Raw genomic sequence first — 25296 nt, 5'->3', positions numbered from 1 at the left:
TTGGCAGGGGGGAAGGGAGATGTGGGACAAGAAAATGAAAACTTTCAAGCCAGTAGAAAAACTAAGAAATGCTAAGGGATGATTGACCTCCCACCCCCACCCCACCCCAGTTTGCTTGCTGCCTGCAGAGATGCTTGCAAAGGGACAGGAATATGGGCCATATCAACAAAAGTTGATCTCAAACTACAAACCATGTACAAGTAATTTTATCATCTCAGAGCAAGCAGATTTCTTAGAACTATATAATAACTGATTCACTGCCTTCCTAATGAGATACCCATAAAGTAATCCCCAAAAGAGGTACCATATAACTGTTTCACCAAGGAGCTCCCAATTGTCCTAAAACTGTGATCACCACATCTCAGTACTCAGATTATTTTATGCCCAACAATAGCTCCTTTTGGAGAAGAATGTTTTTTTTCAAAAGAAGCAGCAATAGCTTGTGGTTTTCAAAACTCATATGAAGCCTGATAAAAGGATACATATAAGCCTTTGTATTACCAAAATAAACATTTGTCAGTATGTGTTTCATGTAGCAGTCATATCTTGAACTGTTGCATTAACACAAGAGATTCACAATGCATTTGTTGATTTGAACCCAATAATTTGAAGTATTCTGAGGTTTTTAGTGCCTAAGAAATCACCTTCATTGTTAGAGTGAAGATTCACTCACAAGATTGTTTTTCTTATTCTCTTATTTGCAAGTCAAATTTGCAGCAGATTACTAAAGAGATGTGTAGCCTACTGGCAGACTTGAATCCTATTTTTTTTCTCAATCCAATGGTAGTCTATGCTACTAAGAAAATCCTTTAAAAAAAATCATTTTAAAAAGATATGACCATTTCTTCTGCTTCTCATAAAAATATCCTTGTCAATACCTGTCATTTGCTTTGGCCCAATGGTTAATATGACTTTTGGGTAGCATACTATGATCTATGAGGTTTGTGTGTGCTTTAAAAATAATGCAGAAGAAACACTCCAGAGCTGAACAAATACATTACTGCTGTTAGGTGCTGCTGTTCTGTAGTTAATATGATTCTTAAGTCACAGCAACTTTTTTTTCAGGCCCAGCCAGAAAGCTGCCTTAATTAATATTAGAGCAGGATTGGACTTGCATGAGGTTGTATGAAACCATTCTTCCTCTTGAAGTGTGCATAGCTCTACCACTTTCATTAAATGCATAGTTCCTGTACTATTTATCATGGTGCTTACTGCTGTGAGAGAAATTCCATGAGAAGAAGGAATGGTCTTGGCAAGGATCCTTTTTGCACATTTATTTATTTAATTTGTTTGTTGCCCATCTCACAGCAACCTGACTCTGAGAGAGAAGGCTCTTTTCCTGGGCCCCGCCAGCCAGAATTCCTTGACTGATGGGATCCGCAACAAGCCTCCTTTGCCGGCATGGGTGACGTGAGCCTGTCCCATTGGGGTGAGATGATTCCTCATGTAACCTGGACCCATGCCATGAGGTCTTTATAGGTAATAAACAACCCTTTGAATTGCATCTGGAAGCAAATGAGCAATGAGTTCTAAACAAAGAGCCAAAAAGCAGGCACAATGAAAGCACCTTCTGGGCTTTTTAAAAAGGAACATTTAAAAAAGCTATTCATTTTAGATCTTGTCATCTTCAGATGGAGTGAAAATTTTTCCCCAAACCAGTCCTTGGAATGCCACAGAACTGTACCGGCTAGTTGATTTTCCAAAGCCACAGGCTCAAGAAACAGTTAAACTAGAAGCTACCATTCGCATATTACCCTTCTAAATTTAGGAGTTTTGTTCCCAAGATGGAAGTGGGAAAGAATTGCTCCTACAAAAGAATAATATGTTTGGACATATTTGTTTTTTGCACATAGGAGCCAAGAGGGAGCTCCTTGCCTGGAACCAAGATATCGCACTAATCATTATCAGAAGACAGGTGCACATGTATCCATATTTAAATAGTTGCTTTATTACAGTGGTTCTCAACCTGGGGATCGCGACCCCTTTGGGGTCAAATGGCCATTTCACAAGGGTCGCCAAAGCCCTCTCTCGCCCCCCCCCCACACCTTCACTCACCCTCACCCTCTGCCTCTGTTGGATCGCCATTCGCCGTTCGCTTACCCCGCCCACTCCCAATCTATTGCTGCCTCCTGAGTCCCAGCTGATGGCTAGAGGGAAACAAACCATTTAAATTCTTGCTGCGGGGCTTCAAAGGGCCGCCCTACATCTGATCAGTGTTAAAAGAAAACAAATGAGAAGACCGGTGCCTGCAAAAATAGAAAAAAACAGCCCCTTTCAGCTTCAGCATAGGTTAATTACCATAAGTAGATTTGATCAGCCTCCAGACTCTCAGCTGATTTGCTCTCAGCTGTTTTGCGAAGGGCTCTGTTGCTAGCTGCAAAGAGAGGAGCAGATTTCTTTTCCCCTAGCTATGCTGAAAAAACGAAACTGAAAGTAAAGCAGGGTCTTTGTTGCAACGTGACAAAATGAGGCAGAGAGATATTTCTTTTTCTTTTTCCTCACCAAAAAAGGTAGATGCAAAACTGCAAACAATGGGAAATTTAGGGCAAAAGAGGAGGTTCAAGATTTTAAAACACAAAAGAAAAAAAGCTCTATTTAACTAGGGAATTGTAATAATTGAGATACTATTAATTGTATATTGTGTTGAAAGCAGAAATGGTTAAGCTGTGGTTTGGAGGAATATATGGTGGAAATTATTTGGTTTATTATTATTGGTAAATATAATTAATTGATTTGTAAGAAATGGGATTGCATGGAAATAATTGGAATATTCATGTTCATATTGATTGATATACAAAAAAAGATAGTTTTATAACTAATTGATTTATATTAAAATGTTGAATTTGTATTAAACAACTGTATTACATAATTACATAATTAACCAATGTGAGGATGGATATAAAAATAGATGACAATGGGAAGGGGTATAATATAGAATAGAAGGGAAAAATTGAATTTGATTAAGATTAGAGATGAGGATGAAGGGTAATATTGGTTTTTTAAAAAAATAGATGAGGAATAAATATGGCAAAAAGAAAATATAGAAATTGTAAATTTAATTGAAATGACTAAACACTGGTTAAATTTGTGAACCGGCCAAATACTCTGTTCAAAGAAAATACATTGTATGTTTGTATGTGTGTTTCTAATTATTGCTATTTATTCATATTTGTTCTCTTTTATTCTTTAAAGTTTAACAATTCATTCTTTATTTTAATATCTTTATATTTGTTTGGGGTTGGTTTTCTTCCCTTTCATCTTTTTTATTGTACAGCAATCTTTCTCCTCAAACCTACCACCACTCTCTTTTCTTTCCTTCTTACTTTCTCTTCCCCACCTCTTCTTCTCCTTCCTACTTCCTCTTCCTTTCTTCTTCTCCTCCTCTCTTCCTCCCTCTCTTACCCCCCCTCCTACTCTAATTTCCCTTCCCTTCCTTCATCCCTCTCTATTGCTGTATCCTTTTATGCATATGGACTACTCAGAGGGCTGAAAAAGTTATTTTTGACTGGTCCTCGCACTTTTGAACAGTCCTCGAATTTACGACTGTCCTCACATTTTACGTTTTTGTCCTATCTTGTCACCATGGTGAAGAGAAGCAGTTGTGAAAGGAGTGACACGGTTGTTAAGAATGCTACAATGGGCATGATGACCAGTCATAAGTGCGAAGACCGGTCAAAAATGCGAGGACCTGTCATAAATCACTTTTTTCAGCCCTCTGGATAGTCCTTTTGTGCACATGGACTACTCAGAGGGCTGAAAAAGTTATTTTTGACTGGTCCTCGCACTTTTGACCAGTCCTCGAATTTACGACTGTCCTCACATTTTACGTTTTTTGCCCTATCTTATCACCATGGTGAAGAGAAGCAGTTGTGAAATGACTGACATAGTTGTTAAGAATGCTGCACGGGCATAAATGTGAGGATGGTCATAAGTGTGAGGACCAGTCAAAAGTGCGAGGATCTGTCAGAAATGACTTTTTTCAGCCCTCTGAGTAGTCCCTATACACATAGCCATGGCCACCCGGTCACATGACCAGCTAGGCACACCTATCCAGTCACATGACCTCCAAGCCACGCCCACAAAATAAGCCACGCCCACAGAACCGATAGTAAAAAAATTTAGAACCCACCCCTGGTTGGGGGTCACCACAACATGAGGAACTGTATTAATGGGTCACGGCATTAGGAAGGTTGAGAACCACTGCTTTATTATATCTTGACACGAAGCTGGAAAGAAAGCATACCAATCTAAATCTTTCTACCCCTGTTAATTGCGTCCTTAATAGGTTTGTGCTGCATTGATGTCCATAAAGAATAACATTTCAAGGACCATGATTGATAGATTCATCACTAGAAATTCCAGCCGTGCCCAGTGTCATCTACCACAAGGAAGGCCCTCCAATTGGTATGGACAATTCTCTGGTTATTCCATGCACTCAGAACTTTTTGATTGTTTTTCTTTCCCATTTTTCCCCAAATGATTGAATTTTTTAAAATGTCAATTACGATTTTACAGGCTAGCTGTCAGCTAACAGCCAAAAATTAGATATTTTGGGATGTTTAGGCTGCCGTGTAATGATCATCCAGATTTGTGGATTGAAATGCAGCTGCTGATTAGTATCATAAATCAATACATCCAGTACAGGTACTATATATGAAATCTTCAGAGAAGGAGTTTACGGGTCAATCCCAGACACTTTTCCTGAACTAATCAATATACGTTTCATATTCAACGCTAAGAAATACATTACAAAATTAATCACAGGAGAAGTTTCATCCAGCATATTATAGTGGAGTCAATTATGAACTCTTTAATTTGTAGCAGGCCTAAAATGCCACACTGGATTGTTAACATGTGATTATCATTCATTTTAACAAATTCTTCAAGATTATTTTATGTATTTATGAGATTTTTTAAAATCCCACCTTTCTTATTTTGTAAGTACCTCAAGATAGCAAACATAATACAGTACTCCTTCCTCTTCCTACTTTCCCCACAACAGCCCTGTGAGGTGGGTTGGGCTAAGAGAGAGGGCCAAAGACTGAGCCAAAGTCACCCAGGCAGTTTTCATGCCTAAAGCGGGACTAGAACTCACTGTCTCCTGGTTTCTAGGGCAGCACCTTAACCACAGCACTAATCTGGCTCTCTGTTTCTTAATCAAGTTTCTGATTCGTGCTGTTTCCTGAATGAAATTCAATCAAGGGAAGATCATCTCATAGACAGAACCCATAGAACCAAGGAAGAAATATCACATTGTTTTCTATCTTTATAAATGCTTTATTCATTTTGCCAAATGACAAAACAATGGAACAAAGTTGGGACAGAGCAGACCGGAAGAATTAAGTATCACAGGGTTTGTATTTATGCTTTGGAGTGCAAATAAAAAGACTGACTCTTTCTTTCTCTCTCTCCCTCACTATTTTAGTGCTTTGTTTTCTTCAAACTCCAATATGGATCAATACCACAGCAAAGATGCATTAGATTGTGGTTGTCCTTAGGGCAAAGTTGAGAAATTTCTGCATGTTCAGCTCCTTAATATAGACATGTAAATGAACAGATTAATGAAAGGAAAGGGGATTTCTATAATTCTTCTGTTTCACCTGCTGGTGGTACATTCACCTCAATGTTGTATTCAGTTGGTTCTCCTGACCCCAGCCAGGGTACTGGGGTCCTGTTAAAGGAGGGTCGATTGGAGACTTCTTGATTATATACAATAAGAGGCTCAGGTACCAAAGGGCCAACGTCAAATTCAGGCATTTGGAAGGTCATCAGTTTGATTGCCTTCTCATATCCCCCATACGGCATTGCAGTTCTAGGGAAAAGTAGAATCAACCATCAGGGTTTATAGATGTTATATAGTCTTTTCCCACCAACTCAGTAGATCAACAGATTTTAGCTACATGTGTTCCTTTGACAAACCCAATCACTCCAGTCCTGTATTAATAACTATTTCTAGTTCTATTTCTAAGCAACCAGGTCCATTTTTCTCTCACAAAAAAGAGTGCATTTCAGAAAATTAAATAAATAAATGGACAGACAAAATCCTCCGTCATAAATGTAGCATAGAAATGTGTAGAAATATACTAAGATAATAATTACGTATATATAACATACATCATTTACATTATAGATTATATAAGGCACATTCAATTCTAAGAAAATTATTTAAAAGGAAGATGTAGCTGATTCAAAATCATTATCAGCTATTCAGTGATGCTGGTTCAATGTAAAAACAGTTCTTCAATACAAACAAGCATCAATTCGTAGCTTGGCAATTTTAGTTTTGAATATCAGTAATGTTTTCAATCTACCACATTGTGTAGAATCATGCTGGTGCCCATTTTTTAAAAAAGATTTTTTTATTACATATGTAGTTAATAAATAAAAACATTATCAAGGCCACACTAGAGTATGACCTTTAAATTATATTGTTTGATTGCACACTAGCCAAATGTTTATACTTGATTTGGCATTTTTATCCATCTATTAAGTCCTTTCCAAAGACATGAGATAGGTAGATGTTCTAATATTATTATGGTTCCTCATACAGCCAGATCTTTAGATTGGATTGGCATTTCTGTCCACCTATCAAGCCCTTCTCCAGAAGCTGGGATAGGGAGATATTGTTGGTTGATGATGTTAAAGGTACTGGTGCTGGATGTAAGCTATCCAAATAGAACTGCCTTTTGCAGTTGACCGAGTGGCATTCTTGATGCACTCTGACTTGGTTGTTTTCTTGCAGATGTTTTATTACCAAACTAGGTAACATCATCAGTACTAGAAGGGAGTGAATATACATTACACTGCCCTGGTGGTGTAGTGGTTACAATGCAGTATTGCAGCAAACTCTGTCCATAGCCTGGAGTTCGATTCTGATGGGGCTCAAGATTGACTCAGCCCTCTGAGGTTGGTAAAAGGAGGACCCAAATTGTTAGAGGCAATATGCTGACATTGTAAACTGCTCAGAGAATGCGCTATTGCTTTTATTTTGTATACTAGTGGCTTCTGTCAGTGTTGGTGGAAGTTGTCTTGGCTGTTGTCTATTGTTGGCTTATTTGTCTGAGTTTGTAGTTTTTTTTACTTTATTTCATTTCATTTTATAAAATTTGATGTTAGTGTTGATCTATTATTTTATAAAATTTGGTGTTGATCTCTACTCATCTGGGTGTTGATTGCTGGTGAGGAGATGTTTTAGCCCTTTGTGGCTTTTTGATTATTTCTTTTGAATGGTATGTAGATGTTGTTTATCTCTGTGTGTCTATTGATGGTTGATATGTCTAAGCTAAGTTTCAAAGAATTGGAACTGTCAATGCTGATGGTTCAAATGGTGCTCCAGATGTTTTAGGATTGCATCTAAGGGGCCTATTACTATTTGTAATACCTTTGCTTTCTTTTGTCACAGTCAGGTCTTTTATTTTGTGATTTTTTTTTCTAATTCTTTCTCTTCTATTCTGCCATCTCTAGGAATGGCAACTTCCACTATTCCAACTATCTTGCCCTTCTTACTGACAATTGTTAGATCTAGGATGTGGAAAATGCTTTTTAATTTGAATTCTGAAGTCCCAGAGCACTTAACTTCTTCATTTTCTATTACTTTGTATATTTTATGGTCCCACAAGTTCTTGCTTGCAGGCTATTATTTCTTGCAGCTATTCTAATGCACCATTATTGCTAGTGATTGTTCGTTGCAGTCAGCCAGATATCCATACTGGATCTGGTATTTTTGTCCACCTATCAAGTCCTTCCCAAGGATCTGGGCTAGGCTGATGTGGATGTTTGATGGTGTTACAGATATCATCACAGGATGTAAGCTGTCCCCATAAAGCCACCTTTTGCAATTGACTGATGGTGAATCCATCAATGCCAATGATGTTCAAGTGATGCTCCAGTTGTTTTGAGATTGTACCCAAGGCACCTATTACTATTGGTACTACCTTTGCTTTCTTTTGCCACAGCCATTCTATTTTTGTTTGCAGGTCTTTGTATTTTGTTATCTTCTCCAGTTCTTTCTCTTCTATTCTGTTGTCATTAGCCACTATCCAGACTTTTTTTGTCTTCCTTATCAACAATTATTAAATCTGGGGTGTTATGTGATAGGTGCCTTTTGATTATTATTACTGAAGTAAAGAATATACATAAAAAAACTAAGCAAGATTGCTTCCATATTAATAACTCACTCTTTACAAGAGTTTAGGGAAGACAACTGACAACATTCCAGTATATGTTATCTTAATGCCTTTTTTCCTAGACCACTAAAACTGTGGTCTCCTCTCCATTTAAAATATAATTGTAGGATTTTCTTATCAACATAATGTGACCAAACAGAATAGTTTCAGGACTACTCTATCTTTAATGAAAACTGACCTCATTGCAGCTTCTCCCTCTGATTATTTCCTAACTGATTCAGAATAGCTTTGGTGATGATTGGCACACAAGTACATCTTAATTAGAAACTAAATTAGAGGAAGCCAGGCATTAAAGCTCTCAATGTAAAACAAGATTTCAACAGTTATGAGGCAATGTATTTTTCATGTTTCACTATGCTGAATTAGAAAAATAATAATTTATCACTTTTATAGGATGCCTGATTCCTGACATTTGAAATAACAAGGCAAATTCTGATTAAATTTTAAGGCACCTTCTTTGATGGGAGTTAATTTGGGTCAAATAGGATCTTGTTCAGGGAAATTGGGCTTAGTAACCTTGTATCAAGTGCAATGAATTTTATTTTCTGATCTGAAGAAAAGCAGTTCTTTATAATGAGGATTTTATGTAAGCAGTCCAGATTTTTCTATGTTGTTCTATCCCTAGTATCCAAAACATACTTTATGTCACATATTCTCACATATACATTTCCCCAGATTCACATGTTTTCCAAGTATCCTCCATTGTTCTTCCGGTTGATTCTTTATATCTTTTCTATATATTTCTTCTCAAAGTATAGGATCTGCAGAAGATTTACAATCTTGTAGGTCAGATCTATTATATGTAGTTATTCTAACTATTATACTTAGTTCTATTAGTTCTAATAGATCTATTATACTTAGTTAGTTATTGTAATAACTCTAGTAATTAACAGCCACTGTCCACTTCCAGAGAGAATGAGTACGAAAGGCTAAAAGTTTTGTTCTTCCGGGCCAATTGTTAACTCCATGTGCTAGAACAGGGATGTCAAACTGCCGGCCTATGGGCCGGTTGCATCACATGCAGGCCATGCCCACCCCAGCTCCGTGAATGGGGAAAATGTCGTGAAACATCACGTGATGGCAACGTGACGCAGTAAGTTTGACACCCATGTGCTAGAAGATGAGGACTCTAGGAATGGATATGATAGTCGATCTCTTGTGTGCTAAGAATTTGAAATTCATTCCATGTTGAATTCTTTCTCTCCCACAAGAAGATGTGGGAACAGAGCTATATAGGGACAAAGGGGGTGTTCTAGGAAGGAATGAGGGAAAGCTGGCATGTATTTTCAGATTGGTGGGAAGCTTAAGAACAGGCCATATGATTGATCTGTGCTATTCCAGGGAATGGTCCAAGGGTAAAGCTGGCATCCAGCTTCTTAGTCATTGTGTGGAGGTGAGAAAACTGATAGAAAACCAGACATGAGTTGCAGTAGCAGTGATAGGATCCTTTCTAATAATGCAGAGCTCTTGTAGAAGTCTTTGTTGTGTTTCACTAACCTAATTTAACTCTTAAGAAAATCCAAGCAGCATTAATTCCCCAAAGAAAATGGGAATAGTGTTGTAGTCTCAGGTATGGGCTGTTCATTACCCTCAAGTATAATCCTGAAGCTGCTTGTTTATCACCTCACTCTAACTGGATTGCCGTTTGGTTCTGATGCTAAAGCAAAGCATTAACAGTATAGGAACACTCACTGCGGCCAACTCACTGTGGGACAATTCAACAAATACAAAAGTTAAATTAATTTCAATGAAACTGTGGCCAATAATAATAAAATAAAGAAAATAAATTCAGAAATACAAGAGTTGTAATAATTTTGATGAAAATGTGGCCACCAACAGTAAAATTAACTGAATGAAACAATACAGCATGGATACAGCCGCCCTGGGTCTTCGGAGAGGGGTGGCATATAAATTGAATAAATAATAAATAATAATAATAATTGTCCTGTGGAGAGTTGGCCGTGAAGTGTTGGCTGCAGTGAGTTGGCTATGGTGTGTTGTCCTAGACCCATGATGGCGAACCTATGGCACGCGTGTGGGCACGTGAACTGTCGCCCCAGTTCAGCTCTGTCGCGTATGCGCGCATGCCTCCCACCAGCCAGCTGGTCTTCAGGTCTCTGCTGCACATGTGCAGGGGTGGGGCATGTGCAGGGGCGTGCGCACATGCACAGGGGGTGGGGCACATGCGGGAGGTGGGGTGCATGTGGGGGGCGGACACATGTGGGGCGTTTTCACATGCACAGGGCCCACGCACGCATTGCATTTGGGGGGTTCGGGCATGCACATTTTCCCTTACCTATTGAAAGATTTATAATGACAGAGGTCAGCTTTGGTGCCATTAGACAAGGGATCAATGCTGAATTCACTTTTCTCTTGTGGGGTAATGCCTAGGGCTCTTTCCCATGGAGAAATGTAGGTCTTAAAAAGGGAAACTTTTCCTTTCCCACTCCCACTTTTACTTTCACCTATAATATAAAGGAAAAGAAGAAAACTTAAGTCAAGAGAAAACATATAAAGCAACATCCTGAACTGAGGGATGAATACAGATAGTCCTCATTTTATGACCACAATTGAACCCAAAATTTCCATTGCTAAATAAGGCAGTTGTTAAATGAGTTGCAAACCATTTTACAACCTTCTTTTGCCACAGTTGTTAAATGAACTACTGCAGCTGTTAAGTGAATCATGTCGTTGTTAAGCAAATCTGGCTTCTCCCGTTGACTTTGTCAGAAGCCAACTGGAAAGGTTACAAATGGTAATCACATGAACCTGGGATAGTGCAACTGTCATAAATACATGTCAATTAGTAAGTGCCTGTATTTTGATTACGTTACTGTGAGGATGCTGCAACTGTTTTAAGTATGAAAAACAGTCATAAAGTCACATTTTTCAGTGCACTGTAACTTCAAATTGTCTAAAATGAATAGTTTTTCGTTGAGGATTACCTGTACTATGCAGAATCAAGTGAATGATGGCAGTAAAAGTTCTTTCAAGCATATACTTAACCAAAGCAACTAATGTCTGTGCTCAGAATATGCTGTTCAACAAATTATCCATTTTTATGAACTATATCTTTTCCTCCCTCCTATTGTGGCCCATCAGTGGCCTGTGCAGCTAGTAGCTGATTCCAACAGCGAGGAGGCTGGTGTGGTGCTGCGCCAGCAGCCTGTGCAGCTGGCACTCGAGTCAGACAATGAGGAGGCTGGAGTGGTGCCAGAGGTGGGGATTCAATCAGGGCCTTCAGAACCTCCAGAAGCTCCTATAAGTGAAGAGGAAGAAGAGGAGGAGCCTCTTCTCGATGCATGAGGGCGCAGAGGTGCCAAAAGGCAGGAGTGGCTCCTCAGGAGGAGGTCTCCTCGAGAGTAAGGCTTGGGGCTAATTGGCCACTCCTCTAGCCTATTTAAGGAAGGACGATGACTGAGGCAATTTGCAGGAGACAACTTGTTCACATTCCTTCATGTTTGGATTTTGTTTCTCTTATCAGTTTCCTGCAAATTGCTTTTGGGCATTCTGCCAACCACAGTAAGATTACAGTTATTATTGTTTGGATTTCTTGTCGGCTGTTAATGAATTTAAATTAACAGCCTTTGTTCGGAATAAACTGATTTAAATTAGTAAACTAAGGTTTGTACGGACTTTGTGTGTGCTGCGTTCTTTGGGTCCATAGCTGGGGCAGAACACCTCCCCATATCACTCTTCTCTTCTGTGATAAGCATAAGTAGTCCAAAATTTATGTTGTTAAGGAAGATATTTGTTAAGTGAGTTTTGCTCCATTTTACGACCTTTCTTGCCACAAGTTGTGGCAAATTGTTAAATTAATAACCCGGTTGTTAATTGAATCTTGTTTCCCCATTGACTTTGCTTGTCACAAAAGGAGATCGCATGTCTCCAGGACACTGCCACTGTCATAAATGTGAGTCAGTTGTCAAGCATCTGAATTTTGATTATGTAACCATGGAGATGCTGCAAAATACGTAAGTGTGAAAAACAGTAATAAGTCACTTTTTCAGTGTCGTTAAAACTTTGAACAGTCATTAAATGAATTGTTGTAAGTCAAAGACTCCTTGTATTATACAAAATACAGACAAGGAGCAAGAAATACTAAGAGAAAGAAATTAAGGGTGTGAGAAAAAAGGAAATCTAACTAAATCTAGTTTATACCAACAAAAGTTACTATGCCTCCCTACATTTCTTTATCCTTGCAACCCATCCTTGATTCACCACCTCCAAATACTAACGTTTTTCAATTTTCTTACGTCTTTTGGAAGTTCCTAGCCACCCCTACCCTGTGGAACATTCTGCCCCCAGAAATGAGACAGGCCCCCGCTCACCTGGCCTTTTGGAAAGGTGTGAAAACATGGCTGTGTACTGCATGGGGCTCACAGAGGAGCATGGAGATGTGAGATTAGTGCCTTGAAAACCCCTCCCCTTCCTTTTAATTAACTTTTAACATTGATTTTTCAACACTTACTCTTTAACATTTTTATATACTGTTTTTATGTTTTTATATTTTATTTATATACAGCCCAGAGTCGCTGTGTGAGGGAGATGGATGGTTTCAAAATATGGTGAATAAATAAATTTCATGAGATCAATTCAACCACATTTCCCTTGAATCTCTCCTTCCTCTCACTCCTCCTTCATATATTTGTTCTACAATTTGATCCCTATTTGTTTTCCCTTTATGGCCAAACCACTTCAATGGACTTACTCTCTTTTGTGTTCAAGCCACATTCATCATCCATTCATTATTTACACTTTTTTTTCATTATACCACCTACACTTTCCCCATTCACATTTTTATGGATCTCTAAGCTGCAAAAGTCTCACTCCTTGATAACAAATAGGGCTCTTATATAAAGCTATTTTCATCTCTATCAATAAATGTTCAACCTCCACATTGGACAATGAACTAGCTACCTTTGCATTAGTATTTGCACATCCTAACAGTTTTTCACTTACTTCTAACTATTTAGTAAATATTCTACAAAGTACACAAATACACCTACTCACTGTAATTGTTTACTAACTTGTCTTTGATATGTTTTTATAGTTTTGAGATTCTTTTTGATAATATAAAAGTTAATATAATTTGCTACAAAACATTTGGGTTCTCCCCAGTGGTGGGTTTCAAAAATTTTTTACTACCGGTTCTGTGGGTGTAGCTTGATGGGCATGGCATGGCTTGGTGGGTGTGGCAGGGGAAGGATACTGTAAAATCTCCATTCCCATCCCACTCCAGGGGAAGGATACTGCAAAATCCCCATTTCCTTCCAATCAGCCGGGACTCGGGAGGCAGAGAATAGATGGGGGCAGGGGCAGTCAGAATTTTTACTACTGGTTCTCCGAACTACTCAAAATTTCCACTACCAGTTCTTCAGAACTGCAGAACCTGCTGAAAACCACCTCTGGTTTATTTTATTTATTTTATTAGTCATATTTCTATGCCGCCCACTCTCTGAGGACTCTGGGCGGCTTACACCAAAGACTAAATAAAGACTAAGTAGCATATTGCCCCCTAACAATTTGGGTTCTCATTTTACCCACCTCGGAAGGATGGAAGGCTGAGTCAACCTTGAGCTGATGAGATTTGATCCGCTGATCTGCTGAACTAGCAGTGAGGGAGATGCAGTGATACTTGACAGTTGTTAGGCAACATACAAAGTACTAGCTGAAAATAGTTCACAGTTTTAGAACATGGATGCTATGAAAAAAATGACTGAACTAGTAAAGACACAGTGAATTAAGAAAATTTGGGAACTTCATCATTAAGAAGATAAGGGAAGAGAGGTACATGCAACTTTCAGGAAAAAAAGAAGGGATTAGATTTGTCCCAATTTTTTCTCCAAAAGAATTGAAAATATACAATACTTTGGTTGAGGAGATATCATTCTATATAATATAACTCCAGGCTTTCAAAAATGTTTTCATATCATGTAGGAATCTCAGTTAAATGTTTCAATCAATAAATCAAATAGCTTTTCCCACACTTTACTGCTGCTTCATTTGAATAGGGTAATGGTTACCAAAGAGCTCCAGAGTTTTTAATTAAACTATATGGATAATAGAACTACCAATCTGTATCCTTTTCATGTATCTATAATTAAGTTTACACTTGTATCTGTCATAAAATACATGCTTGACGAAAAATAAATAAATAGAATAAAAATAAATAAATTGTGGTCAAAAAAGAATTATGTCCTTTTCTTCAAAGCCAGTTCAGACAGTGTCAGCAGTGAAATTTTTTCAGATATATTCAGATTTAAGAAAGATCTTGAAAAGAACAGGATTTTCATATTAAGCATTTTTCTTTACTCATCTATTGGATGAAAAGAAATACTTACCTTTTCCACCCCCAGTCTCATTTCCATTTCCACCTCCATCCACTCCTCCCCCTCTGCCAGCAGATCCCTCGCTGTGGCCAGTGCCAGTTCCTCCAGCTCCACCTTTGCTCCCAGGCTTTGCAGGAGGAGTGGGAGGATATTGCAGTTTGGTGGATCCATATGGTCCTACAGTTACACCACTCATCATTCTCCCACCACTATGAGTGTATCTATAGGAATCAGCTCCATAGTGTCCCCCAACAGATGGGATAAACCTCTGGAAGTGATCCTGGGGAAGAAGATGGAAGGGAAATGTAAGGAAAGAGGAGGAGAAAGTAGAAGAAAGGGGCAAAATTAAATAATTGTTAAAAAATGAACCCCATATTTCTTTTTTATATGCTAATATTACTGAACCTATTGTGCTTGGCTGATGAGAACAATATGTTGATTCATATCCAAATGAATTAGTGACTTCAAGAAACAACAGTGAGAAGTGCTATCACTGATAAGTTTAGTATTTTCAATAGTTTATTTTAATTTTGAAAACTAAATCATTAGAAAGGTGTATCCTTGAGACACAGCTACAGATAGGCCAGCATTAAAGGGCAGAATCAAGATTTAAATTACTATATTGCTATGTCAGGGAAGTGCTGTATTTTTCAAACTATAAGATGCACCTGACTATAAGACACACCTAAATTTAGAAGAGGAAATCAACAAAAAAAGTTTTTGGCCTCCGTGCACCCCATTTTCGGGTCTTTTCCAGCCTTTTTTTGGCCAATTTTCAAAGCTTTTTTCGGCCCATTTTTGAGGCTTTTTTTTCAGGCTGTTTTTTCCCAAAAAAATTGGCCCCAAAAAAGCCTAGAAAATGGGCAGAAAAAAGACTGGAAAACAAGCAGGAAAAAGACTGGAAAATGGGCCAAAAAAGCCCCCAAAAATAGACCGAAAAAAGCCTCGAAATGGGCCGAAAAAAGCTTCAAAAACGGGCTGAAAAAAGCCTAGAAAACAGGCCAAAAATGGGGTGTGCGGAGGCAAAAAAAACCAGCCAGAGGGTTGGCGGGACTTCGGCAATATTCAGACTATAAGATGAACAGACATTTTCATCCCCTTTTGGGAGACAAAAAAGTGTATCTTATAGTCTGAAAAATACGGTAATTTATGAACTTAGTCTTTTCCAAGTGGAAGTCCCCCTTCTTCCTGCTTCACAACTGGCTGCTGTTTGCTCATAGGAATGCATGCATTTGATTTCTTCTATGTGCAGCACAGTTTAGGGAAGAAAGTTCTTTAGGTTGTAAACAGGCTTCCAGTATCAGCTATCTGGGCTGCTAAATATAGGTGAGTAGCCATGGAATACCCAAAGCCTGAGTTATCATACTCTCTTTGCTGCATTTAGCACCAGTCATAAAGCTTCAGAGCAGGTCACTGAATATGCAATCTGGGCACAAAGCCATTAGCAAGTGATTCTGACAAAGCTCTGGGAAATCTCCCTATCCTATACCTATACCTATATCAGTGCCCTATTTAAGGACAACAAGAGAGGCATGAGAATACAGAAGAAGAATATGTAGGTGCATAATATAGTTAGGAAATGCAAAGAGATAAAAAAAAGTTAGCTGGGTAGCTAGCTACTAAGATAATCAATGCTAATGCTAAATTAAGCCATTTTGTGCTTCAGTGATGACAGGAATTGATCTCACTTTATTCAGGGATATTGGTAAACAAGTTTTTGATAAACATGTGCATTCCAAATTAATACAGTATGTTAAATGTATTCTCAGTATTCTGTATGGCAATGCTGTAAAGAGCATTTGCTCAAAATGAGTAGAGAAGCAAATAAAAGCAATACTGTTGTTGGCATCTAGAAGATGTGAATGACTTCCAAAAATAAAATGCAGATCTTTCAGAGGCTTGAAGAGGCTGGAACTATAATTATTTTGCACATGACAGAAGATTCTACCAATTGTCCTTTTTTTGGGAAATTCATGACTTGGCTTATTGACAGCTTTTTTCTTCACAGAACAGAGGAAGAGGATCAGCTCTCCCAATTTAATCATGATCAAGAGGAAAAAATTAACTGAGGAAGTAGAAGTTATAGGAACTCCAAGGGAAACAAACTATAGAAGAAGAACAGGCAGAGTTGGAGGACGGAATTAAGCACATCATCAGCATAGAGTCGTTATGGTCCATAACAGTCCAAGTCCAACCCCACTTGAATTCCGTTGACTCTTATCTGTCACCAATTTAGTATTGAACTTTAGTTGACTAGATTATTATGTATAGGCTTGAGCAATAAATCTTTAAACTGCAACTTAACGTAACATATGGTCCTGATTCTTTGTGCATGACACAAATCATGGTGCAATTCTGGATTTTGCAAGAGACTAAAGTTGAGTCAACTCCAATGCAAATTTCATATTTTTAAAAATGGATTTTAATATGTTTAAAGTAATGATAACTATTACTGATATTTTCATTAACAAGCTAAATGATCATATGAATATATAGTCTCCTTGACACTTTATTCGAAGAATGCTCCAAGTGGAGGAATTATTGATTGTGGTTCTTTAAAGTTCAGTTCTAGTCCTGTACAGGTAGTCCTTGACTTACAACCACAATTGTGCCCAACATTTCTGTTGTTAAGTGAAACATTTGTTAAATGAGTTTTGCCCCGTTATACGACCTTTCTTGCCACATTTGTTAAGGGAATCACTGTAGTTATTAAGACAGTAACACAGTTATTAGTGAATCTGGCTTCTTCATTGACTTTGCTTCATCAAAAGATTGCAAAAGGGGATCATATGGCTCCAGGACACTGCAACGGTCCTAAATACGAGCCAATTGCCAAGCATCCGAATTTTGATCATGTGACTATGGTCATAAGTGTGAAAAAGGTCATAAATCCCTTTTTTCCAATGCCTTTGTAACTTCGAGCAGCCACTAAACGTACTGTTATAAGTAGAAGACTACCTGTACTCTTCTACATTTGTTTTAATGGCAGACAAGGTTGATGAAATTATGATTATTATCCTTCATTAAATTTATATAGCTGTTCATCTCACTTCCATGACTCTGGATGGCCCACAAAATTAAACAAAATACAAAAACACCCCCAAAATAACAGCAAATATAAAATAGTTTGCATTTAAATAGTTTTTAAAGAAGCAGCCTGTCTTGTTTTTATTGTTTTTAATAAAATTGGAAGAGATGGACATGAGACATAAGATGTGTACATGAGACAAAATTTAGTGGAATATTTAATACCCCAGAAAAAGGTTTTTCAAACTGTTCCACAGTTCAAGGAGGACCTCGAACATGATGGAGTTCTGGGAGAGACCCAAGGCAGGTGGAAAAAGAATCACTCACATACAACATTCCAAATCCTTCCAGTAATTAATATAACCAACAGATTTTCCAAACAGTGATTTGTAGATGCATTTGGCAAAGCTGTACTCACGCTTTCTCACCACATTGATGATGATGGTTATAAATTGTGAGCTAGATAAAAAGAAAAGATAACCTCAACAGAAAAAGGAGTAATACTTTTTATCTGATTACTAGGTTTATGGTCTCCTCTCAGAAAAACAATCTTCACGAAACTCCTTTTGTGTATGTATTTCAGCTTTGAACTGTAGCTGCATTGTGCAACTTAAAATGCCCAAGATAATAATAATAATAATAATAATAATAATAATAATAATAATAATAATAATAATAATAATAATAATAATAATAATAATAATTTTATTTATATACCGCCCTTCTCCTGAAGGACTCAGGGCAGTGTACAGCCAAGATTAAAAACATAAATATACAATATCATAGTTAAAATTAATTAAAATCATTAAATAGTTTTGGCCAAATTTTAAAACCCAATATTAAAACCCAGTTTAAAATCATTCAGCCTGTTGGAACAGTAGGGTCTTGAGGGCACAGCGAAAGACCCGGAGGTCAGAGATGTTACGAATATCCGGGGGCAATTCATTCCAAAGGGCAGGAGCTCCGACAGAGAAGGCTCTCCTCCTGGGTATCGCCAGCCGACATAACTTGGCCAACGGTACCCTGAGGAGTCCCTCTCTGTGGGAGCGGACTGGTCGGTGAGAGGCTATATCCTGGTCCTATGCCATGGAGCGCTTTAAAGGTGGTGACCAACACCTTGAATTGCACCCAGAAGACCACTGGGAGCCAGTGCAGCTCGCGCAAGAGAAGTGTTACATGGGCGTAACGAGGTGCGCCCATAACTACCTGCGTGGCCACATTCTGGACCAGTTGGAGCCTCCGAGTGCTCTTCAAGGGGAGCCCCATGTAGAGAGCATTACAGTAGTCCAGACGGGAGGTGACGAGGGTGTGAGTGACCGTGCGCAAGGCTTCCCGGTCCAGAAAGGGACGCAACTGGTGGATCAGGTGAACCTGATAAAAAAAACCCCTGGCTACAGCCGTCATATGCTCTTCTAAAGACAGCCGTGAGTCCAGGAGGACACCCAGATTGCGAGCCCTCTCTGTGGGGGGCAAAGATTCACCCCCAATAGTCAGCGATGGCACCAGATGATTATACCGGGACGCCGGAAGCCACAGCCACTCAGTCTTACAAATTCATTTGTAGTTTGACAGAAAACAACTTTATTGCATGTGATTGATTAGTTGTGTGAACATAGACATTGTTAAGTACATTTTAACTTTAACTGACTTTAGGTGTTTAAGCCTTTGCGGGAAAAACTTTAATTTGAAGAGTAGTATTATAATTGTTAACATAGAAACAAACAAATATTAACCAGTCATGGTTCAGAGTGATTTATGATCCAAATTATATGCCAGGAGTAGTTTCCCAACTACAGCAAAATGTTCTTTTTATTTCTATAGACACATTTAATTCTAGGAATTGCCACAGGAACACAGAAGCCCAACTGCATGTTTAACCCTCATGCATTAAAATCTAGTACTTTTGTCATGTTTTGACTGAGTTTGAGTTAGTCATTAAATAACCAGGCTGAGAGACATATGTTGTTTCAGACATAAGCCAGGTATTTTACTTCTCGTAGCTCCACACAAAAATCACAAAGGTGACCAATTTCCTGCCATTACAAGGCAGTGGATTCCCTTCACTTCCAACATTTCCAATTAGGCCATGGAAGATGATCCTTCTCAAAGAGATGGAGATGGTAAGGAATCCTTGGGTCCTGCCATCTCTGAGAGAGAGACTGGTCTGCTACACTGACAGGATAGCATGACTGCCTTTCATGATTGAGGCCATTGAGTGTGTTTCTATTTCTACCCCACTGAGTAAGGGCTTACTCTCTAAGTTATTAACAACAGTCAGCCTTCTCAACTACTTCAATGCTTTCTTAGTTATTTTAGTGTATAGGGGAGGTTATTTTACAGTTTTTTTCCAGATGCATACTGTATAATATTGTGCAAGTAATGCTATGAAATTAAGGAAAGTTAAGGGTCTTTTCTTATTTCTGTATTGCTTCCAAGAAAACTTTGTGGGTGACACCATGTGGTCATCAGATATTAAACAGAATAAAAGTGTGAATTTACCTTTTACAATGTTTTTTGCCTGTAATACTATCGACTATTTTTCCCTTATCTGTTTAAAACATTTTTTCATGCAAACTTATATACATTTACTGAGACAAAAAGCCAATTGTGTTTAATGGCATTATGTCTGTGAGTACAGAATTGCAAGTGAATTTTTTTCCATCATGAATGGAAGAACTACAGCTTTTGAATTGTAAATAAAAATAAGTGCTGTTAAATGCAACCACCTTTATCTAGAAAACCAGCTAACTTGTCTGGTTAGTAATGAATCTTTGTCAGAAGTTTCTAGGAGTATAGGCATCCAAGTATTTTTATATCACCATTAATGCTGCCAGCTCCAGCATCTGCACTGCAGACAGCCTAAAGGGAGGCATACTGTAGTAACCAAATCAGGACGGGACAATGGAATGGAGTAGGTTGAGAGCGATTAGTGTCACTTTGTCAAATGTTTTGCTGAAATCAAAATATATTGTGTCCATAGCATCCCCACACTCTATCAAAGACAGGAAACAAGCCCTTGCCCTCCACACCCCCAAAGAGAAAATACAGTTTTGCCCTTGAGTCCAGTGCTTCAAGCTTCCTTGGCTCTTATAGGATTGTAAATATCTAAAAGAAATATGTATTGCCTGTGATGAATATGATAGGATACATTATCATTATAATCTATAGGATTCTTTTATAGTTTAGTATCCTTATACAATAATTTCATAATATTGTAGTGAGTAAATTCAAAAAATAAAATTCCAAGAATTAAATGTATGCTTTATATTGATAATCTTTCTCTAGTTGTCAGTGGGTATGACTCCTATGCAATTCAGTAAGTCTGGGAGAGGGAAGCGAGATCATGCCTTTGAGCCCAGCAATACAGGTGGCCCAAGGCTGGATTCTCTCCTATTCTATTTCATGCCCACCAGGAGAGATTGATTGATGGTTTGGGATACAATATGATCAATATTCAGATGATAGCTAGTTCTACCTCTCTACCTAAAACCAAATGGGAGAAATGGTAGAATCTAGATTTGAGGCTAATATGATTAGACTTGATCCAAACAAGATGCAGTGACTGTGAACTTTCTGTTTCTGTTAATTCAAAACCAACCAATTGTGAGACAATCCCGACAATAGTTCTTGATGGGATTGTGCTCCCCAAAGGGCATTTATCTAGGGTTTCTGCTGGACTTACAGCTTCTGCAGGTGCCCAGCTTTGCCTGGTGCACTAGTGCTAGGAGTCCCTGAGACAAGAGGCCCTGGCAACGGTCAATCATGCCCTTGTCACTCCTGAACAGAGGTGCTGTGAATGGGATTGCCTGTGAAGACCACCCAGAAATTTCAGTTATACACAAGCACAGCTGCCATATACTAAGAGGATAATCCCAGGCTTGTCACATAATATAGGAGCTGTGTTACTTGCCAGTTTGTTTCTGGGTGCAGTTTAAGCGCTAGTAATAACTTACACAATCATAAATGGCTTGGGACCCAGATATCCAGAAATCCTTTGGTTCCAGATAGAAGCTGCCTACCCAAGATATGCCAGTAGAGAAAGTATGTTAAGAGTGCCACCCACCCCCTGCAAGAAGGCTGAGAAGTGGAAGACGGCTGAGAAGTGAGCAGCCATTGCTGAAGCTCCTTTCCCATCACACTAACTCCCCCCCCCCAAATTAAGTTCATGGTTACTATTTAGGAAGTTGTTTAGGCAGGAATTTTTGGGCTAAGTTTTCAAATGTGGACATGTGTACCTGCAACCGGGGGGGGGGGGGGGGGCATCACTGAGAGTTGTGTGCTCAGATTATTATTTTTGAATAGTTCTTTCTGTGTTTATTATTTTTAAGCTACTGTTTCATTTTGACTAAAGAAAAGGAACTTGGCAAATAAATACTTTTTTTCCTGTGGAAAGAAAATAATATTAAAGAAATAGTCAAAAAGAATATGGAGGGTTATAAATGGAAGACAGTATTTCCTGAGTCCCCCCCAAATCCATAAAGAAGTGGGTAGTTGCATAATTGTTGCCTGCTGCCCAGAGTTACTTTCTGTGAGATGGGCAGCTATATAAATATGATAAATAAATAATAAGTCATCAGGAAAAGTACTTCCCCCTCCCCCAAGATTTGGATTGCCCCATCATGCCTTGAAAATCTGGCCTGGAGACATGATTTTGATGTCCATTTATGCTGTGTGTTATGTGGGGAAAAGGATTTTGTCCTTTAAGCAACTATTGTACTTCTCTGATTTTGTCATGTTTCTTGTGTTCATTCATTTGAATAATTCCCAGAATAATTCAGCAATCAAGCAGTCCAAAAATACATATTTTATGAATAAGAATAAAAAGTTAATAAATTGCACATATTTCAAAATTCTTTTTGCTCTCCATTAAAATTCAGCATAAGTATGATTTTGATCTACCAAAAGATGGTTGTGCAGTACTTCCTAAGATCTGGACTGTAAAAATCTGGAAAGCAGCAGAGTTAGAGTTTTTATATATATTTTGCTGCAATCTTGGAATGATTCACATTGGTGAATCATTCCAAGAATGATTAACATCATAATAGTAACATAATAGTAGAATAACAGAGTTGGAAGGGGAGTTGGAGTCTAATCCAAGCAGGAGATCCTATACCATTTCAGACAAACGGCTGTCCAGTCTCTTTTTAAAAGCTTTCAGTGATGGAGCACCCACAACTTCTGAAGGTGAGCCATTCCACTGGTTTACTATTCTTACTGTCATGAAATTTCTCCTTAGTTCTAAGTTGCTTTTCTCCTCGATTAGTTTCCTTCCATTGATTCTTGTCTTGCCTTCTGGTGCTTTGAAAAATAGGTTGAACTCACCTCTTTTTGTAGCAGCTACTTAAATATTGGAACACTGCTATCATGTCACCACAGTCCTTCTTTTCAGTAGACTAGACAATTCCTGCAACCGTTCTTGCTTAGGTTGGAGTTTCTTGTCTTGTAGGTTTAGTCTCAGAGTGGCTAGAGTTGCCTCCAGACCCTTTGCATTTTCTTCCAGTAATTCATTTAGTCTACTTTTGGTGCATGTGTAATTTGGGTTCTCCATGGGCATAAGCACATACATGGAACATATTGCTAGGCCTACGCTTGCTACTAGGTAGTACTGTACAAGTAATCCTCAACGTACAACAGTCCATTTAGTGACTATTCAAGGTTACAGCAGGAGTGAAAAAAATGACTGATGACGGTTTTTCACACTTAAGACTATTGCATCATCCCCTGATCACATGATCAAAATTCACACACCTGGCATCTTAGTTATTTATTTATATTTATGACGGTTGCAGTGTCCCAGTGTCATGTGATCACCTTTTGCAACCTTCTAACAAGCAAGGTCAATGGGGAAGTCAGAGTCACTTTACAACTGTGTTACTAACTTAACAGCTGAAGTGATTCACTTAACAACGCTGGCAAGAAAGGTTGTAAAATGGGGCAAAATCACTTAGCAACAGAAATTTTGGGCTCCATTGTGGCCATTGGTCGAGGACTACCTGTAATGTATATATTTCCCTAGAACTAAATAAAAATGCTAATTCTATGGCTTCTGATTAGCATAGGTCCTCAGTGATGGACACACCATATACAATGAGATTAGAAAGTACTGTGAATAGAGGCAGCAAGGAAGTTCTACTTATTTTTATACTCTTCATAATGATTTATGAGGTTGCAGTTGCCTATTCCAATATGTTGAAAATATTTAAAGTTTTAATATAAACATATTAAAACTTTATGCCAACTACCATATTTCAACAATTTCCAATGCTTTTGCCTCATATGCAGAGGTGGGTTTCAGCAGGTTCTGACCAGTTCTGGAGAACCGGTAGCGGAAATTTTGAGTAGTTCGGAGAACCGGTAGTAAAAATTCTGACTGGCCCCACCCCCATCTATTCTCTGCCTCCTGAGTCCCAGCTGATTGGGAGGAAATGGGGATTTTGCAGTATCCTTCCCCTGGAGTGGGGTGGGAATGGAGATTTTACAGTACCCTTCCCATGCCATGCCCACCAAGCCACGCCCACCAAGCCACACCCACAGAACCGGTAGTAAAAAAATTTGAAACCCACCACTGCTCATAAGGAAATAGTTCTATCAGCAGTTACTGCTGAAATTTTGTGCTATTTGGAAATGAATGAATTGTCCATGAATCAGTATTTTCATCTCTCTCTCTTGCACCACAGAGGTATGGGAATCCTATGGTAATGGGACTTTTCCTGCTTCACTGGGTGAAATACCAGAGGTTCGTACCCCATTTAAGGTTCACCATCTGTTGCAGAGTGGCTATTCAACTGAAAGGCTATTCAAATGAGCAGGAATGCAGGAAAATGAATCTGCATTTAATAATATTCCATTCAGTCAACAACCTATATAAGAGAGTTACCAGAACTTATCTGTGAAAATCCAGATGACCACAAAAAAGCAAAAAAACAAAACTCTTGACTCTTTGCTGCAGTTTCATCTGGCATCAGATTTTTTGCAGCCAGATTGGGAGCCCTACCTTATAATAGCTCTCTAAACAAACTTTTCCCTGAATAAAGAGAGAAACAGGAAACACAGAACTCTGAATTCTCTTGTCTTTGGGCATCTTTGTCAGACATCATCTTTTCTCATCCTTTGAAAGCCTTCTTTTTCCTTTACTATTCTTAGACTAATTCAGAAAGCAAAAAACAAATAACTGCAGTTTATTGCACTGAGGGAGTGCAATAAAGGGAGAACACTTTAGAAAAAAGCTGCATATGTAATGGATGGATGGATGGAAGGAAGTAAAGAAAGAAAGAAAGAGAAAGAAAGAATAGAATAGAATAGAATAGAATAGAATAGAATAGAATAGAATAGAATAGAATAGAATAGAATAGAATAGAATTTTTTATTGGCCAAGTGTGATTGGACACACAAGGAATTTGTCTTTGGTACATATGCTCTTGGAGTACATAACAGAAAAGATATGTTCATCAAGAATCATAAAGTACAACACTTAATGAAGAAAGAAAGAAAAGGAAGGAAGGAAAGAAGGAAGGAAGGAAGGAAGAGCCAACCTTTCCTACATATTCCTATGATTACTTTAACAAGGCCAAATAACAAGTTAAAATATGTCATCAGCTTAGAAGTGTCATTTCTATTGATGAGTTTTTAATAGCTGCATTCAACCACATGTTTAAACTGGGTTTGTGAAAGAAATAATTACTTAGGTTCACATGAAATATTACATTATAAACCAATCAAATAGGTCTGGTTTGTACAACATGCTAGTCACA

At 38.3% G+C, this 25296-nt stretch overlaps 1 protein-coding gene and 1 long non-coding RNA gene across 3 annotated transcripts in view; one reads left to right on the top strand and one right to left on the bottom strand.

The window, feature by feature from the left end:
* Window positions 1-1440: 1440 nt before the first annotated feature.
* Window positions 1441-16684, top strand: LOC139318294 (uncharacterized). Its single transcript, XR_011600503.1, has 3 exons — window positions 1441-1479; window positions 4286-4404; window positions 16527-16684. It is a non-coding gene; the product is annotated as an uncharacterized lncRNA (long non-coding RNA).
* Window positions 4855-25296, bottom strand: part of MYOZ1 (myozenin 1) — a 39290-nt gene continuing 18848 nt past the window's right edge. The window contains exons 4-6 of one of the 2 annotated variants that reach the window (XM_070945687.1): window positions 14531-14798; window positions 10483-10651; window positions 4855-5812 (exon numbers count right to left, since the gene is read on the bottom strand). In XM_070945687.1, coding sequence (XP_070801788.1) covers window positions 5581-5812; window positions 10483-10651; window positions 14531-14798 — 669 coding nt within the window. In that variant the 3' untranslated portion in view covers window positions 4855-5580. The remainder of the gene's footprint in view (window positions 5813-10482; window positions 10652-14530; window positions 14799-25296) is intronic. The other variant, XM_070945685.1, reaches the window with a different exon arrangement.

Source organism: Pituophis catenifer, unplaced genomic scaffold (assembly GCF_029215685.1).
Source record: "Pituophis catenifer annectens isolate HBS135680 unplaced genomic scaffold, rPitCat1.0.hap2 SCAF_6, whole genome shotgun sequence".
NCBI classification, from domain to species: domain Eukaryota; kingdom Metazoa; phylum Chordata; class Lepidosauria; order Squamata; family Colubridae; genus Pituophis; species Pituophis catenifer.
This window is presented reverse-complemented; position numbering and strand designations above follow the sequence as displayed.